At 31.3% G+C, this 18,891-nt stretch overlaps 2 protein-coding genes across 3 annotated transcripts; both read right to left on the reverse strand.

Annotated features, from left to right (window-relative positions):
• Window positions 1-141: 141 nt before the first annotated feature.
• On the reverse strand, window positions 142-6,680 carry Park (E3 ubiquitin-protein ligase parkin). 2 transcript variants are annotated; one of them, XM_076781750.1, is made up of 8 exons: window positions 6,402-6,680; window positions 6,070-6,271; window positions 5,305-5,668; window positions 2,546-2,747; window positions 2,323-2,484; window positions 1,013-1,138; window positions 855-939; window positions 142-776 (listed from the first exon to the last, which is right to left on the reverse strand). In XM_076781750.1, the coding sequence occupies exons 1-8, from the start codon at window positions 6,666-6,668 to the stop codon at window positions 667-669; spliced, it is 1,518 nt and encodes a 505-aa protein (XP_076637865.1). In that variant the 5' UTR covers window positions 6,669-6,680; the 3' UTR covers window positions 142-666. The 2 variants fall into 2 exon arrangements, 1 of the variants encoding a protein (XP_076637865.1); XR_013081044.1 differs by lacking the exon at window positions 142-776 and having other exon boundaries at window positions 1,013-1,124.
• A 1,740-nt stretch (window positions 6,681-8,420) lies between these two features.
• Window positions 8,421-18,891, reverse strand: LOC143349659 (uncharacterized). Its single transcript, XM_076781068.1, has 4 exons — window positions 18,835-18,891; window positions 11,605-12,179; window positions 11,305-11,523; window positions 8,421-8,761 (listed from the first exon to the last, which is right to left on the reverse strand). The coding sequence occupies exons 2-4, from the start codon at window positions 12,176-12,178 to the stop codon at window positions 8,421-8,423; spliced, it is 1,134 nt and encodes a 377-aa protein (XP_076637183.1). The 5' UTR covers window position 12,179; window positions 18,835-18,891.

The following is an 18,891-nucleotide window of genomic DNA, read 5'->3' on the forward strand; positions in this document are numbered from 1 at the left end:
ATTATTTATTTATAGACAAATCATAAATTTGTAACCGTTATATATACAATGATTAATTTATACTAATTCGCAGCCAAGTTTTTAAAAAACAAAAACGATTTTGATAAATTAATTATTTATATAATTACAAAATAGTACAATGAAAAATGAAATACGTAAAAATGGTATTTTTCATTTCAGGAGACTTCCAAATTCCTTCCTATATACAGGGTTGTTAGATTTACGTCATTATTAATAAGCGTAGTAAAAAATGTTTCAGATGAAGTTGAATGGTTTCGAAAGGGGCACATTTTTTAAATGGAATCAATTGATGCACCTTGATATTCTTTAAAAAACAGTATTAACCTACTTATGTTAAAAAATTATTAGTTTAAGTGTTTTTTGTAAGCAATATCAAAGTACATACATCAATTGATGCAATAAAAAATATATGATATTTCATTTTAAAAAACTAATACCATCAAAATGTACTCTTTTCAAAATCATTCAACTTCATCTACAACATTTTTCGCTATGTGTAATAATAATGGTGTAAATCTAGAATATACGGTGTATATCCACCCTGTATGTCCTTAAATTGACTAGAATGACATTATACTTTTACAGAAAATACTCATAATAATTTATTTTTTTATCTTTGTATATATCAATATGATCGGTTATACATTAACCAAACCAATGATTACCCATGCACTCTCTTGTCCATTGAGTTTGACACACCCAACACCAATGATAATCACAGCCTGCTCTCGTACAAACCATGTGCATGCATCCTCCTGGTAAACAATATTTTCATTAATATAAAATTGTTAATACATCGCACTGTTTATCTTTCATTTAATATTATTACGTACCGTCTCTTTCAGTTGGTGTCCTGCATTTTGGACACGGTTTTGTTGATATTTGTATAGTTTTCTTGCTAGCTTCGTCCCACTTTGCCTAAAATAAATAGCACGCGATAAAATCTCTGTTTAGTAAATGGATAAAGTATAAATACTATTGCATTATGTACATCTTTAGCTCTTAACGGATCCACCGGATATCCATCAGATTTTAATATCGTATTGGAAGATTCGGATGACTGCAATTCACACTCTCCTACATGAAATCCTTGTAAGCATCTCCTACAGAAGACGTACTGAAGACAAAATGTATAATCAATAGTTTTATTATTACTCAAAAGTTACGCACAGTTATTCTATAGTTCTTAGTATTTTAATTATATTTTAATCTATAACAGTTACAGAAGAATTTGATAGAGTCGTTAAAAAACCGGTAATTGTAAGTACTTTCCTATCCATATACTTTTTCATAATTTCTACCTTTTTTCTGAATTTAGCTTATTTTTTGAAAATATCCAATAACGAGTGTTTGAATACACTGTCTATTCCTCCTGAGAATCTACATAGAATAGAAATTTTTGCAATTTTCTCTCAGTAATAATTATACCTATAATAAACTTGTCCCTAGAATATATATATGCGCAAATGTTGCACAGATTTATTTAAACCCCAAAAAATTTCGATCTTTTAGCACAGATTAATTCAATAATTTAATATTATTTTATTTTCTTTGTAAACCTTGTCACTTATAATATTCAACATATGTATACAGGGTGTTCGGCCACCCCTGGGAAAAATTGTAACGGGAGATTCTAAAGGCCAAAATAGGACGAAAATCAAGAATACCAATTTCTTGATGGAGACTTTGTTAAAAAATTATTAATGTTTAAAGTTTCGCCTGTACTGAATTTTTTTCTCAAAAATGGACAGGATTTAGGAGGTATGTCTTCATCAAAAATGATTGTAATTCACCCCCACAATCGAAAATAATTTTTTCAAAACAATTTGAAACTTTTTAATTTTGTCGAAAAATTTCACACCTTCTTAAATTTTTTTCTAGAAAGTAGGTGGGATTTCGAGGGTATGTCTATTGTCCAAAAATTATTATAATGGACCCCGCAACTGAAAATAATTTTTTCAGAATGATTTGAAATTTTTTAATTCAATTTTTTAATAACTTTTTAACGAAGCCTCAATCAAGAAATTGATATTCTTGATCTCTAGAATCTCTCATTCAAATTTTTCCTAGGGATGGCCGAACACCCTGTATAAAAAGGGTAACACGTATTCTTAACAAATAAAATAAAATAATTGACTTTCACATATAATGTATTGTATGTCATTAAACCTTAACAACTGCTATAAAAGTATACCAATTGAAAAAAAAGAGAGATGATCCTTGTAACTGTTATAATATTGGGAATAATTAAAGCATTACTAAATGAATTAATAGTTACTGAATTGCACTGTTATTACTTACTCCGCAGCCACCAATGCACTGAATCCTTCTGCATTCATCATTATTGCCACCATCATCTGGAGTCGCTGGTATAATACCCATGCCACAATCTGGTCTTGGACATAAAAGGCCACCAGCGCGTAAAACATATTCTTCTGTACCAAATCTCTGGTACTGTTCATACTACATAGTACAGATATTATTAAAGGCTGAAAATATTAAAATTTTTCTGTTTATAAAATACCTGCTCTGGAGTAAGGAGATGGAAATGATGAACTTCCGGTATAAAAGAATCTGGGCATCCAGCTGGGCATGCAAGAGTATAATATCCTTTAGTATCATCGAATTGAAATTGACGTTCTCTTAAACGTACTGAACAATAATCTCTAAAGCAATCTAGACAAGTTACATGACCAGCCTCGCATGGAAACACCAATACTATATCTCTATAAAAGAATGAACCTTATTGAAAAATAAGAAAATTTTTCCGAGAAGTACTGGTGGCCGATCAGCACCAAGTTTAGAGAAGGGAAAAAGGGAAAGGAAGTGCTAAATATAAATTGTTTTAAGAAATCCTGCACTCCCTCACTGAAACATGCTTTTTCTTTTGTTGACATGGGGGAATCATCATGGACACCCCAAGACCCCTGTGCAGGGGAGCCTGGTTTTAGACAGTAAGAGTCTAGCATGCCTCGGTGATCAACTTTAGGTGTTTTGGAGAGGGACCGGGAACTCTAGTGAGACATCATAGAGTTCCCCACCAGCTTTTTCAAAAGTGTAAATTAACATTTTCTGTTTATAGAAATTGAACCATCATGTAGCTTGAAAAAAATTGGTAGATTTTAAATTGGGCAAGATATCCCTATGCAGTATCAACTATTACTACGAGTACTAGCGACGACGACTACCACAGGGAAAACAATTGTGTTAATTTCATCTGTACAGGCTGATTTCAATGTATCGTAACAAAATTTTTCATTAATATCTTGGAAACTATTAAATACCCGCTGCTAAAATTTTATATTTGGCACTCCCTCCCTTTTTCCCCCTCCCCTTCGCCTCCAAATTTAGTGCCGATCGACTACTGATGCTTTCCAAAATAAACAGCTAAAGATAATACTATTCCATACTATATGTATTATGGATTACCCTGGGGTTGCCGATAACTTGTTTCGACGACGCTGTTTTCATCGACAGCGACTCTCGTCGACAAGTGCTTTTATGGACAGTATATATTTACTGACAGGTTTGAGTTCATTCATTTCTATGAACTGTTAATTGTTATTTGTCCAGATTTGTCATGCTAATACATCAATACACTTTCTGATTATTGTGTTAAATTATTAATAAAATAAACGTTATGAGTTCAATTAGGTTTAAACTAATAGCTAAAATTATTTCCTCTATTCATGAAAAACGAAAAATTGTAATTGATGGTTTTATACAGGGTGTTTTCCTTAAGTGAGTACAGCAGAATATCTCAGAAGGCCTTGTAGTTATTAAAAAAGTTGTTTGATAGGACAGGCTACATCATGTAGTACTAATTGTTTTCTTGTGGGTGGAGTGATGGCGAAGATGTGAAGGTCAATCTAATTATCTTAAATGGAATGCTACATTTTGTTCTTCATAAAGTAACAGCAGGCAGTGAGACAAATCCAAAAAGATGCTATACGATATTGTTTTGAATTCAATAAAGGTAAATTGTTATCTTATGTTTACGTTCTGCATTGACAGCCAACAGCCGCTGATGTGTAGCATCACATTCGTCCATATTAAATTATTTCCCACATGCTTCTTTCATTAATTCTTTCATGTTCAACAAATCAGATTAGCAATAATCCTCAATCTCTGCTTATAATATCATAATTGCAGTAACTTGATACGAACGCAACCAACGCTGCTCAGCAGTGAATTCAAAATAATATCATATAGCACTTCTTTGGATTTGTCTCAGTACCTGTTGTTACTTTCTGAAGAAAAGAATATAGCATTCCATTTAAGAAAATTAGATTGACCTTCAAATCTGCTCCACCACTCCACCCACAAGAAAACAATTAGTACTACATGATATAGCCCATCCTACCAAACAACTTTTGTACGAACATATTTTTAATAACTACAACTTCTTCCGAGATATCCTGCTGTTCTTAGTTTAACAAGACACTTTGTACATAGAAAAAGCAAAAGTAGAGATGACTTATATTATTGGGTTTATAAGGAAAGCGATATTAAGCTCGATGCAAAGGAGCCAATTTTTGACGCAAGATCGTATATTTTTCCTTGTTTTTCCAATTAACTCTTTGCGGCACAGGATTTTAGATAATAAAGTAGACCCATGTTGCATAGAAATTTTATTGCGTTTTAAATTAAACAAAATTGGTATATTTTTATTAATAAAGGTATCACATAATGTAAAAACGTAAAAAAATAGTAATAATTTAATTAAATTTGTCGCAATAAACCTTCCGCTTGCAACAATTGATAAACCTGCATTGGCATGTTGAGTGTTGCCAACACAAGTGAATATTTGTTGAAGATATTACCAACTGTTTTACGTAAATAATACGAAATATATACCTATGCGCGCGCATGCAGCTATTGCAATATTTCGTCTATTTCGGACTAAAAATGTCCCACCATGCATTACGGTGCATCAAGAAGGTAGGATACTTTTAATCCCAGTGTGTCTCAAAGAGTTAAAAAGAAAAACAACGAAAACAGATGTATAATCGCGCAACAAAAAGTAACCCATTTGCATTGGACCTTGTTGCAGATCTCATAGTACTGCAAATACATTATACAAATAAAATGATCAATATGTAATCCGTTAATAGATACTGATTGTTGATGAAAGCATTTGTTGACGACTTAACTATTTTGATGTAAACATAGTGCCAACGAAAGTCGATGTCAATCAAATTGTGGCAACGAAAATAGTGTCTACGAAATAAGTTGTTGGCAACCTCAATGTAACTTATGTATTATAATTAATAGATTAATTACCTGACATCTGTGCATGCGAGACAAGGTATTTTTCTTAAATTTGGTTTTATAAGATAAAGTGGAACTGCCTCGTCTCCTTCTCCTAGACTAACGTGTTTTGTACACTTAAAATAAAAGCGAGCATATAAAACTTGAGATTCCGTATCATTATCAGAAAACGATGTAGGCGCGGGACACAAATCATTTTCACAATGAACAGTTATTCTTTGTGGAAGTAGTACATCGGGCCAACATTGAGGATCTCTGTCTACCGTAACAGCCCCACTATTACAAGTTGCACATTTCACTCTTAACTTTCCTGTTGTAACTGCTTTGCACGGTGTCGAACAAAACACAGTAAAATGAGCTCGATTTTCTGACTGTTCTGTAAACATTAAAAGTATGGTGTTATCTTTGCCGTATATATGCAATCTTTTGCATTTAATCCTTTCGCTTCACAGACTATATATATACCCTCATACTATATATAATATGATACATTAATTTTTTCATTTTGCACACAAATTATTGCTATCGACCGAATGTTGAGCAACGCTGGAATACCTTGGACGTTTGATTATCAACAAGATTTAATTTTATTTCTAGATAATTCAGTACACGCAAAAAATTGTTCCGTATATCAGCATCGAGTCAATTTCTTGTTTATTTCGTTGTAAGTATACTATCTCAGGAACACAGAAGCGAAAGGGTTAAAACCATTTACATTTAACAGATATGCACTTTAACCGTTTGTGTGTAACCTTTGCAAGGCTACAGGTATTCTACCTGTTATAGATGAACTTTCTTGCGGATCCGATTCATCCAAAGGTAAATCAGAAAGAGTTTCATTCATCGGCTTGCCACCACTATCGTTCAATTCAGATATTTCAGAAGATTCTTCGATGGTACTCGTGTCTTTGCTTCTATTAAGTTTTCTAGATGGAATTCGAATTGCGTGCAAGACGCTTTGTTGGCCTAAATCGCATTCCTACAACAGTATAAATTAAATATAAAATACGTAAAGGTGAAATGATCACGATAAAGTAAGGTTATCTCACATATATTGTTCACGTTATACAAATACAAATTAACAATGGTATCGTTTAACACAAACTTACCTCTATTATTGTTGAATTATGCAATTCTTTACCTGCGAGAATAATTTTTATATCGTCAGGTGATGTTCCCATTCGAGAGGCTACTACTTCTTTTAAGTTTTTTATATCCCATTTCGGATTTAAGTCTACGGCAAGTGTATTCCCAGTGTTCGTTTTAATAAATATACTTAGCGAATTTGTTACTCCCCGCTTGCTAAACCAAATTAACTGCAACATCTTAAGAAATACATTTCTTACAAGGTCGAAAATAAAGCTCATATCAAACATTAGTTGATACTAGATAGAGTAACATACAGAGGCGACACTTCCCAATATTTACGTAATTAAATTTGAATACCTACAGTAGGGTACTATAATACCTACCTCCTAAAACATTCTAAACTTTGAATATATAAATAGAAAGAGAGATTTTAAGAGAAAAATATTGGACAGTAATAAATAAAAAAGAAAACCAATATTTTTGATAAATAAAAATAATAAAAAATGATGCAATATTGTCAGAGATGACTGTTTAGATGACAGTACTTAAATCTTTTATCCTAAACGACTAATTAAAAAAAGTTACTACTTACATAAACATTTCTATGTAAGTCAATTTTTTTTAGCAAGATTGATGCATTATAATTGAGATAGATGAATAAATTAAATAATGAGATAAATAGATGATTTTAAATAAAAATTTATTTGAGTGGCGCCCGACCTTTACTTTTAACCTCTTTTATAATAGACGACAATGATTAATAATTTCATATATTATAAACGTGTTAACTTTTTCGCTCCATTTCTCTAATATTTCAATTGATACGAATATAACATCTGTTTAATTTTGAAAAATATTAGAATTCCATCAATTTGTTAATTTAATAAACGATATAATCCAATTGCTTGTTGGTTTAATTGAATCACCTTGCTTAAATTAAAAGAAGGTTAGAAGGTGATAAAATAGGAACGGTTAAGGAAAAAAATTACATTTCTCCGGTTACAAACGTAAACAATATAATTCATTTAAATTCAAACAAATCAATTTCAGTGACATTATACGTGATATCACAATATGTGTATAACAATAACCTCGTGAAAATCGTTCTGAAATTTCATTTCGCAATAGCGCCACAAAAATTGTTTACTTACAAAATATTGAATTGTTGTACCATAAATAAAATATACACAATTATACACACACCGTATAAATAAGAATACAAAATTTCATAAATAAACAGATATGTACAATAGTTGGGGAGCTTTAACTCTTTCTATCCCAATGATTCTATGTATACGACATCGCTAACTTTAAGCCTCGTAATTTTACATATAAACTTCTTAATAATTTCATTTGACATGTTTAACGTTTAAAAATATGATAAATAATAACTTTTGGTAACTTGACTTATTTCTGCGCACGATTAGTTGTATCTTCTTCTGTGTACCATTTAATGAACCATTATAACAGTTGAAAACAAAATGTCTTCATCCATGCATACATATGTATACATATTGAAAATATTTAATTTCGATATCTTTCAATCTTTTAAACATTTTTTAACAAGTTAAATAATTTATTAAATAATAAACAATAAATAATTTTGTAAATAATAAATAAACAATAAATAATTTTTTAAATAATAAATACACAATAAATAATTTTTTAAATAATAAATAAACAATAAATATTTTTTTAAATAATAAATAAACAATAAATAATTGTTTAAATAATAAATAAATAATAAGTAATTTTTTAAATATTTTTTAACAAATTAAATAATTAAAAAATATACGTACACTATATTTTATTTTATTTTTTCTTTAAATTCATATTAGAAAGTTAATTGCGGCAAACACTATTTTCATTATATTTTTCGTTATGTTAATATCACGAGCTAGATATTTTTTCTGTTAACATTATATGATATTTATATTTTTTAATTATTTTTTTATGTATTTTTTTATGTTTTTAAAAAAAATATTTTTTTCTCACTGAAGTAATTCATTCAGGACAATAAAGGCAAAATCAGTAAATTGTTAAATTATTTTCCAATGTTGTCCTCGCCTCTCATATCGTAAATTCGTTAACTTTATCGAGGATATAATTCGAGGTCTGACTCTCCTGGAACTTATCGCCTGTTCCCTCTTTCTTTTAGCTCTGCGTTTGTGACGAAATTCACTTAGGCTTATTCTTGCGCCTGTTACTTTATCCATAGCGAATTCTTCATATGACGACTCGGGAAAATCATACACATCATCGTATACACGGTCGAATTTTTTTAACGAATGGTTCCAGCTTCCTCGCACAACACTCATATTAGGCGGTATTCCACTCTCCGACCATAATCCCGAAGTTGATCTCTTGTAACGATTATCATCTACGGGATCTGCGATTAACCATGATTAATTGTTTAGTTTTTAATTAAGAGAATTTAAAGCCTACTAGAAGCATTGAATCTATTAATTATAGGGTGTCATTAAATCAATTATTTTATTAATATAGCAATTACTAATTTAATCTTAGTTTATTTTATTACACTATTTAATTTTATACCGTTTAAGAGTTAAATAAATAGAAATTTTTTGGGATTTAAGAACTACTTGATACCAAACCAAAAATATATATTGCCCCATATTTCAATGGGAGATTCTACAGACCAAAATAAGACGAAAATCAAGAATACTAATTTGTTGATGGAAGCTTCGTTAAAAAGTTATTAACGTTTAAAGTTCCGCCCGTTCTGAATTTTTTTCTCGAAAATGCGCAGGATTTTGGGGATATATTGTAATTGACTCCCGCAACTGAAAATAATTTTTCCAGAACGATTTGAAATTTTTTAATTTTGTCGAAAAATTTCACACCTTCTTGAATTTTTTTCTCGAAAGTGGGTAGGCTTTCGAGGATATGTCTAATGACCGAAAATGATTGTAATTGATCCCAGCATCCGAAAATAATTTTTCCAGAACAATTTGAAATTTTTTTTTTCGCCGAAAGACACCTACCCCCTATCGATTTTTCTTACAAATTTGTTTTTCATTTTTAATAAATTTGTTTGGCGCTCTACAGAAAAGTTGGCTAATACTTTTTTGTAGGTACACATGGGCTCTGCTTCAGAAAAAAATTTCAATGAGATACCTTTACTACTGTAGGAGTTATGGCCGTTTGAAAATTGGACTATTTTTATGGGAGTTTTCACATTTTACGGGATCAAGGAGCAACTTTTCCAATATTTTTAAAATTTCTACATATTCTCCACTAAAATACGCGTTGTTTGCCTTTTGGAAAACTAAAATCCTCAAATCCGTTCAGAAGTTATGACATTTTACAGATTCGCATGCAAAGAAGCATTTCTAGCTTCACATTAGATTTTCCGAAAAGAATTTTTTTCTTGGAGGTGTGCAGGATTTCGGAGTATGTCTATTCAGCAAAAATACTAATTTAAATAGTGATTGACCCCTGTAACTAAATATAATTTTTTTAGTATGATTTGAAATTTTTTAATTTAATTTTTTAATAACTTTTTAATGAAGCCTCAGTCAAGAAATTGATATTCTTAATTTTCGTCTTATTTTGGTCTCTAGAATCTCCCATTAAAATTTTTCCCAGGGGTGGTCGAACACCCTGTATAATACATTTTTGGTCTGCTATCGTGTTGCTTTATAAAATGTAATTGTTTTTAAATAAACAAGACGTCTCTACATTATTTATTTTACTTATTTAACCTTAGGTTAAAAACTTTTGTTGGGCGTGAGTTTAGAGGTAATTGAAGATTCCTTTCGAACTTCAGTTTCATTATGTTTGATTTAGGTGAATTTGTAATATCAATAGAAGAAAAATAATATTAGCATATTTCTGTTTACGATGAATAAAGATTGCATGATAAAGATAGTTAACTACTTTGCCTAACAATTACAGAGAAACAGAAGTTCTCCTCAAAAACGTGTCGAAAACACAAAATTAATTTGAACATTATGATAGTTATATTTCTTATTTTCCTAATTTTTAACGTTATTAAACAATAAATATGGTTGTATAATTGCATCTTTCAGTAAGCAACACAAATTATAAATAATACAGAAATGCATAGATTCAATCAAGGGAAGTTTTCCGAGGGTTAATAAACAAATTCATAATTATCGACTCGCTTGATGATCAAATGTGATATAATTTGTTTCATTTCTAATTCTGACAACTACAGAGGGGCATCGATATACAGACTGTTCGGTCACCCCTGGGAAAAATTTTAATGGGTGATTCCAAAGGCCAAAATAAGACGAAAATCAAGAATATTAATTTCTTGATTGAGGCTTCGTTAAAAAGTTATTAAAAAATTAAATTAAAAAATTTCAAATCATTCTAAAAAAATTATATTTAGTTACAGGGGTTAATTACAAGCATTTTTGGTGAATAAACATACCTCGAAATCCTACACACCATCGAAAAAAAAATTCGAGGTGTGAAATTTTTTGACAAAATTGAAAACTTTCAAATCGTTTTAAAGAAATTATTTTCGATTGCAGAGATCAATTACAATCATTTTTGGTGAATAGTCATACTCGCGTAATCCTAACCATTTTCGAGAAAAAAATTCAGTAAGTGGGCAAATTTTTTGACAAAATTGAAAACTTTCGAATCGTTCTGGAAAAATTATTTTCGGTTGCGGGGGTCAATTACAATCATTTTTGTTCAATAGATATACCCCCAAAATCCTGCGCATTTTCGAGAAAAAAATTCAGTACAGGCGTAACTTTAAACGTTAATAACTTTTTAACGAAGCCTCCATTAACAAATTGGTATTCTTGATTTTCATCTTATTTTGACTTCTAGAATCTTCCATTAAAATTTTTCCCAGGGGTGGTCGAACACTCTGTATACAAAATATTATGTAACTCTAACGAGGTAAAATACTTAATTAGTTACCTTTGTCATTCTTCTTGCATGATTCTCTGAAATTTATTTTTTTGACATACGCTCCCATTTCTTCAGGATGTTTTTGTACATAATCATCCCACAGAAGATTACTGGTTGTTGACGTTATTGCTACGTCCACCAACCACTGTTTGGACTTATCTTTCGGGCTTATTGCTTTCTTCTTATGTATCTTTGTCTGTGCATATGTTTTTAGTACATCCTTAGGTTCTGAAATTTGTATTATCGTAATTAGTAATTTGGTATGCTTAAACACTATTCACAACCATTCAGAAAGAGATTAATAATTACTCCATAGCTGCGCTTCCTCCTGGTCGTCCGAGTCCTCAATACGCAAAAGAAGATGAGACGTATCGTTGGGTGACAGAGGTTCATAGTTTACATACCCCTCAAGTTTCTCTGGGCTCTCAATTTCCTTTCGAGGTTGTATGATTGGCGACTCCAGGTAATTTTCATCGACATGAGGCTCTCTTCGAATAAATTCTGGAGATCGCAGATCCTTAAATAAAACACCATGCGAATTTGTATCTCCTGTGGTCTGTTGTTTGACATCACTCGTCTCTAATTCTGTCACCCAATCGCTGTCTGAGTTTGTTGCTGCAATCGTCGCTTTTTTCCTAACATCGCGTTTCGATTTCTTTTTTAGATCTTTCCGACGTCTTTTTTGTTTCCTTTCAAGAATTTGTTCAGTCGTTGGTAGCTTTCTTTTGCGAGCCCCGTCCGACGAAGAGTTCGTTTCAATCGCTGAAAGGCTTATGCTACTCAGTCTAGGATTAACTGTCTTCAATGGTGTACTACAACCAGGTTGCTTTCGTTTGTTCGCAATTTCACTTTTTCGTGTCTGACTGGTCGACGAAGACGACATCCTGTAAACCATGTTTTATTAGCCGGATGCAGTATTATCCAGGCAGATTTAATATCCGGAGAGATTAATACTTGAAGATACAACGCATAGCTGTCCTTGATATTTCTATTACAGTAATTCCCGCTTGTAAGTGTCGATTTTCACATTTAATTTCGAGTAATAGAATTTTTTAATTCGGTGAAATGGTAGAAAAAACCAGAACACGAACGAAAGTTTAAATTACCGTTTCTTACTTTAATAAATTTTTAATGAAAATTTAGTTCGAAAAATAGTTTAATAATTACATCGGTACTATAATTACACATTTTTACAATTTTTAACTCAAAATCTACTGAATCGATTTTAATTAAACAAAATTTATTCTGTTCCTCAGGTAAGTAATAAACAATTACAAATAAAACGTAGTTGCATCCGTCAGTTTACTTCCACGCCATGAAAAGACTGTTAGAAATTTAGAAAATATGTCTAAAGTGGACCAACTTAAAATGTTTTATGATTATCATTCCTGCTGGGAGAGGGTGGTTGTCAGGATCGTGAATCATAAAATGTACGATTTCTTATTTATACTTGCTTTCACATGAAATAATTGGAAATCACGGTAATACATAGATTAAGGAGGATCTGACTGATTTGGATGATTTTGAAATATGTTATCGAGAACATCATTCTAACCAATTTTCCCCTATGTACATGTAATCTTAGTTTGGTTCTAATTTCCGAAATATATTTGTGGACAGAATTAAGTGGACAGGTAGGAGGAAATAAGTATAAATTAAAATTTAATCAAAGTTCCATAATTAATATGCATTTAAGTTGTATAGTATACAGGGCGTTTGACCACCCCTGGGAAAAATTTTAATGGAGAATACTAGAGGCCAAAATAAGACAAAAATCAAGAATATCAATTTGTTGTTTGAGGCTTCGTTAAAAAGTTATTTTTAAATAACTTTTCAAATTTTAATAGGGGATTCTAGAGGCCAAAATAAGACGAAAATCAAGAATACCAATTTGTTAATGGAGGCTTCGTTAAAAAGTTATTAACAATTAAATTCAAAAATTGCAAATCGTTCTGGAAAAATTATTTTTGGTTGCTGGGGTCAATTACAATCATTTTTGGTGGCTAAACATACCCTCGAAATCCTACACACTTTCGAGAAAAAAATTCGACTAGATGGACAAATTTTTCAAAATTAAAAAATTTTAAATCATTCTGGAAAAATTATTTTCGGTGGTAATGGTCAATTATACACATTTTTGGTCATTACACATACCTCCGAAATCCTATCCACTTTCTAGAAAAAAATTCGAGTAAGTGCTGAAAGTTTTGGGTGAAAAAAAAGACTTTCGAATCGTCTTGGAAAAATTATTTTTAGTTGCAAGGGTTAATTGCAAGCATTTTTTGTCAACAGACATACCCCCGAAATCCTACTCAGTTTCGAGAAAAAAATTCCTTATCGAAAATATAATTTCTGGCCAGAAATGTCTGCCCGAATTCTCATGCGAATCTTTAAAACGTCATAACTTCTGAACGGATTGGACGATTTTAATGTTTAAAAAAGCAAACTACGCGTATTTTGATGGAGAATATGTATAAATCGCAAAAACATTCGAAAAGTTGGTCCCTGACCCCGCAAAATGGAAAAAACCCCATAAAAATGGTCCTATTGTCAAACAGCCATAACTTCTACCATAGTGAATATATTTCAATGAAACTTTTTTCTGAGGTAGAGCTCATGGGTACCTACAAAAAAGTATTAGACAACTTTTCTGTAGGACGTCAAACAATATTACTAAAAATGAAAAAGGAATTTTTAAGAAAAATCGACAGGGGGTAGGTGCCTAAATTCAACAAAAAAAAAATTTTTAATTAATTCTGAAAAAATTATTTTCGATTGCGGGGGTGAATTACAATCATTTTTGGTGAATAGACATACTCCCGAAATTCTACCCACTTTTTAGAAAAAAATTCGAGAAGGTGTGAAATTTTTCGACGGAAAAAACAAATTTCAAATCGTTTTGGAAAAATTATTTTCGGTTGCGGGGGTCAATTTCAATCATTTTTGATGAATAGACATACCCCCGAAATCTTGCGCATTTTCGAGAAAAAAATTCAGTACGGTCGGAACTTTAAACGTCAATAACTTTTTAACGAAGCCTCAATCAACAAATTAGTATTCTTGATTTTCGTCTTATTTTGGTCTCTAGAATCTCCCATTAAAATTTATCCCAGGGGTGGCCGAACACCCTGTATAGAGTGTCCCAGACCACCTGTTCACCCTTATTAAAATGGTGGAAAGAGATTTCAATTGAAAATTAAAAGAATTGTAGTAATTAATTCGAGTACGTTCTATCGAATGGTGATAGTTGCAAATTCCGATACTAACTAGAAATAGGATTTTCAAATCGGAAGTCGTTCTTTTTAATGGGATTTGGTATTTTTTATTGCATATTCAAATTTTACACAAAAAAATATAAAAGTTTTGTCTTAGACGTTTTTCTCGAAAATGCCTCCATTGGATGGAAAATGAATTCCAATATATGAATTCACATTTTTCAAATTAAGGGTGTAATTTTGAATAATGAATTTGCACACGTTACAGGACAAATAGTAAAGGACAATATCTTCTTTTAACTAAATTAATAAAAAACTTAACAGAAATAAACTATGGAAATAAGCAAAAGAGTAACAAGGATTAATTTTGGAAATAAACAGAAAATAATTAGGTATCTAATATTGGTTCGCGTAACTTGAAAAAAGGAGTGTAAATGGATTTCCATAGTTTATTTCTATTAAGTTCTTTATTAATTTGATGGTACAACGTTTACGTCAGCCTCTTAAATTTTTAATGATAAGTACTATGTAGTAAATGTTTTTTATAATCTTTGTCGATCGCACTATTAAAAAAACTGCACTTTTTTGCTACTATATAGTAATCTAATTTATTTCGACAGTTCTCCATAATCAAATTACGAATCTGATTTGAAAATTCTTTTCTTGCTGACATTCTGCTGTTTCGTTACAAATAATCTGTTTTATGCAAAGCTTGCACATCAACCAAACAGTTCATTTGAGACTTCTGCGTGAGAGTGAAAAGGATATTTCCAGAGTCCACTTATTTTTATCCTTCGACAATCAATCAACGTTTTCGTTAAGTATACTTTATTTCAACGAAAATGAAAAATATTAATTTCAGTATTCACTAATATATACAACTTAAGCATATAATAGTAATAGTACTTTGATTAAATTTAAATCATACCTACTTTCCCTATTTGTCCACTTAATTCTGTCCGCAACTGTATTTTCAAGTAAACAGCATAAGTTTAATACGAAGGTAGTCTCAGATTTGGATGATTTTTGGATGTTATAAAGGACATTATTTTGAACAACTGTTTCCTCTATCAAGTAGTAACAGTCTCTAGCAAGCGTATACACATGTATAACGGGTAGCCTGTGTGGTGTCGCACATTCTGTCAATCTTGTGTTGGAGGATCAGTCTCCTGTTTACTATTTTTATCTATCTTGAGTCACAATACTGTTCCGTCAAATACCCAAAATTCGCAAAAACATCTTACAATTAGTCAGTGCAGCACGCTGACTAAGCAGTTCAAAGTACAACTTCGAGCATAGTTCATTTTCTATCATCTCTGTCGCAAAGGAATTAATTTCCACAATTTGTCATAGAATTTATTTTTACAGCCTCCTTAAAATTCAAGAGTCCTATCTATAGACTTATTTTCTTTAACATTCCATCTGGAGAATTAATTTCTTTAGTTAGTGAAAAGCTATGTCACTCATATACAAGGCGTTCGGTCAACCCTGGGAAAAATTTTAATGGGAGATTCTAGAGGCCAAAATAAGACGAAAATCAAGGATATTAATTTGTTGATTGAGACTTCGTTAAGAAGTTATTAACGTTTAAAGTTCCGCCTGTAGAACGGTAACATGCGTGCGTCTTACAGTTGTATGAGTGAGAACCACTAACAGCTGTTCACAGATTGCCGTTCTACAGGTTAATACCTTTTTAACGAAGCCTTAATCAACAAATTGGTATTCTTGATTTTCGTTTTATTTTGGCCTCTAGAATCCCCCATTAAAATTTTTCCCAGGGGTATCGAACACCCTGTATAAGTGTCGTGGCAATCAATGTGTTAAGGTATATGTTCTCAATATTAAACACATAAAAATATTAATTGCTTAACCCCTTAACGTACGATTTAATTCCAAATAATTTTTCAGAATGTATAATATACAATTTTATTTAAATTTATTCGTACAAGGAATGGCCACGAAAAAATATTGATTTATTTTACGAATATCTCGTGAATGTAAAAATATATTGATTTTAATATTTAAAATTTGATGACCAGTGAGTAGCCTCATAATTGTGTAAATTTGACATCAGGAACTTGTAACGAGTCAGAGTCGTCATTGTATGGCAAGGGGTGGAAATTAATAACTTCTTACTAATATACAGTGATATCTAACAAAGAGACCCGATCTTCACCAATTTTAATACAGTGAGAGTCACTATAAAGTTAAGCCTCAATCAACAAATTAGTATCCTTGATTTTCGTCTTATTTTGGCCTCTAGAATTTCCTATTAAAATTTTTTCCAGGAGTGGCCGAACACCTTGTATACAAACAAAAGACAACCGTTAAGATCTTAAATACCAAATGCGTAACGTCCTTTATAACTAGACTGCGGATGTTTATGCATTTATGGGAAATTTTAATTCTCGAAAAGCTACAGCATACACTTAATATGTAAAAATATAAGAAATACTTAAAGTAAGATACGAATTATTATATTTAGGGGCTGAGACAACCCTCTAAAAAGCTCCCATTTCATTAATGTAGGATTTAACGAAGAGAATTTATTTGAGGAAAATGAATTGAACATACATATAATTATATAACCGAATTTGAAGTGCACACACAAACTTTTTACATAAATTAATACTTGGCAACACAAATTACAATCATGTCTGTCTTTCATAATTACTCGTCTCATACTCCTTGTCTCGCTGTCCTTGATTACCCATTCCTACGAAAAAAACACTTCCAACCCTTTTGCACATAAATTAACATTCATAAAACTATAGCACGGTACAAATGTTCAATAGAAATCTCTTGCATTAATTATATTAATGAAAATAGGAATTTACATAAAGATCCGCAGTTTATTTATAAGATATTTAAAAATCATCAGTAGCTCATCGATAAACCCAATCATGTATTTTTCATTTAAGAATATCTTGCAATTAAAGTCAAGCAGCGGTTTAGATATACAGGGTGTTCTGCATTTTTCCGTACTGTGTTCTACGAGTAAAAATAAGACTAAAATATGAAATTATGACAGAAATATGAAATGTGATGTTTTTTTATTTACTAACAAAACAAATTTACTACAATTTTGTTTAAAAAAAGCAGCTGCTAGTTGAGGCACGAGAAAATATTTTTAACCCAGAATTATGTTGATAACTTAAACATTTCTTTATTCGAGTTTAGTTTCTATCATAGTGCTGAAGAATTCTTTCTTTGATGATAACTTTTCGTTGTCATAAAATTTTGAACTATTGTTCAAGTCTATGTTCAGTACATTGGAAGGAAACTCACGATATCGAATGCTTGCAAAAGATCGATTTTACTTTATTATAAATTTTCTTTCTTATTTTAATGTCCTGAATCTCAACCGAGTTTTACAGTTCATATTTTTGTTAAATCTTCTTAACAATGCATATATGGATTTTCTGTTATACAGAATATTCAGCCACCTCTGGGAAAAATTTTAATGGGCGATTTTAGAGATCAAAATAAAACGAAAATGAAGAATACCAATTTGCTGATGGAGGCTTCATTAAAAAGTTATTAACGTTTAAAGTTCCGCCTGTAGAATGGCAATCTGCGAACAGCTGCATACGCGTGATAGTGGCTCTCACTCAGAAAACTGTAAAACTGTCGATACGTCAGTAAGTAGAGTCTCTCATACTGAGTGAGAACCACTATCATGGGCGCGTAGCTGTTCGCAGGTTGCCGTTCTACAGGCGGAACTTTAGACGTTAATAACTTTTTAACGAAGCCTCAAACAACAAATTGGTATTCTTGATTTTCGTCTTATTTTAGCCTCTAGAATCTCCCACTAAAATTTTTCCCAGGGGTATAACATTTTAGTCTTAGTTTTGCTTCTAGAACACACTGCTGAAGTAAATACGGAAAAATGCGGAATACCTTGTATGTATAGGGGAAAATTGTTTAGAATTATGTCTCTGACAACATATTCCTACGTTATACGAATTGGGTTTCCGTTACACAGAGACAACTGAAAGAAAATTAAATAAACTGTCGGCAGAAATGATTTTAACGCGAGCGAAGTCACGTTTAAACACATTTAACACATTTTTATATTGTTATTTTTTATTCTTTAATTACGAGTGTATCTCATAAATTTGTTTTATCGAGCGATTCATGCGAAACAAAGCCTAAGCTCGAGATAAAAATCTCTGCATGTCTCTTTTGCGATTTTACCACTTGAAAGTGAGAATTACTGTATGTCCAACTCCTGATTGAGGTATTTATCGTTAATTAAAATGCGTTAATATTGATTGCTACTATCATTAACGAGATACGGAAGCTAAGATATTTTAACACTTACCTGCTTTCTATTGGCACTGGTACAGCAACGAATTTAGAGTTTCAGGAGACTATTTCC

The sequence above is a fragment of the Colletes latitarsis genome, chromosome 14 (genome assembly GCF_051014445.1).
Source record: "Colletes latitarsis isolate SP2378_abdomen chromosome 14, iyColLati1, whole genome shotgun sequence".
Classification (NCBI taxonomy): Eukaryota; Metazoa; Arthropoda; class Insecta; order Hymenoptera; family Colletidae; genus Colletes; species Colletes latitarsis.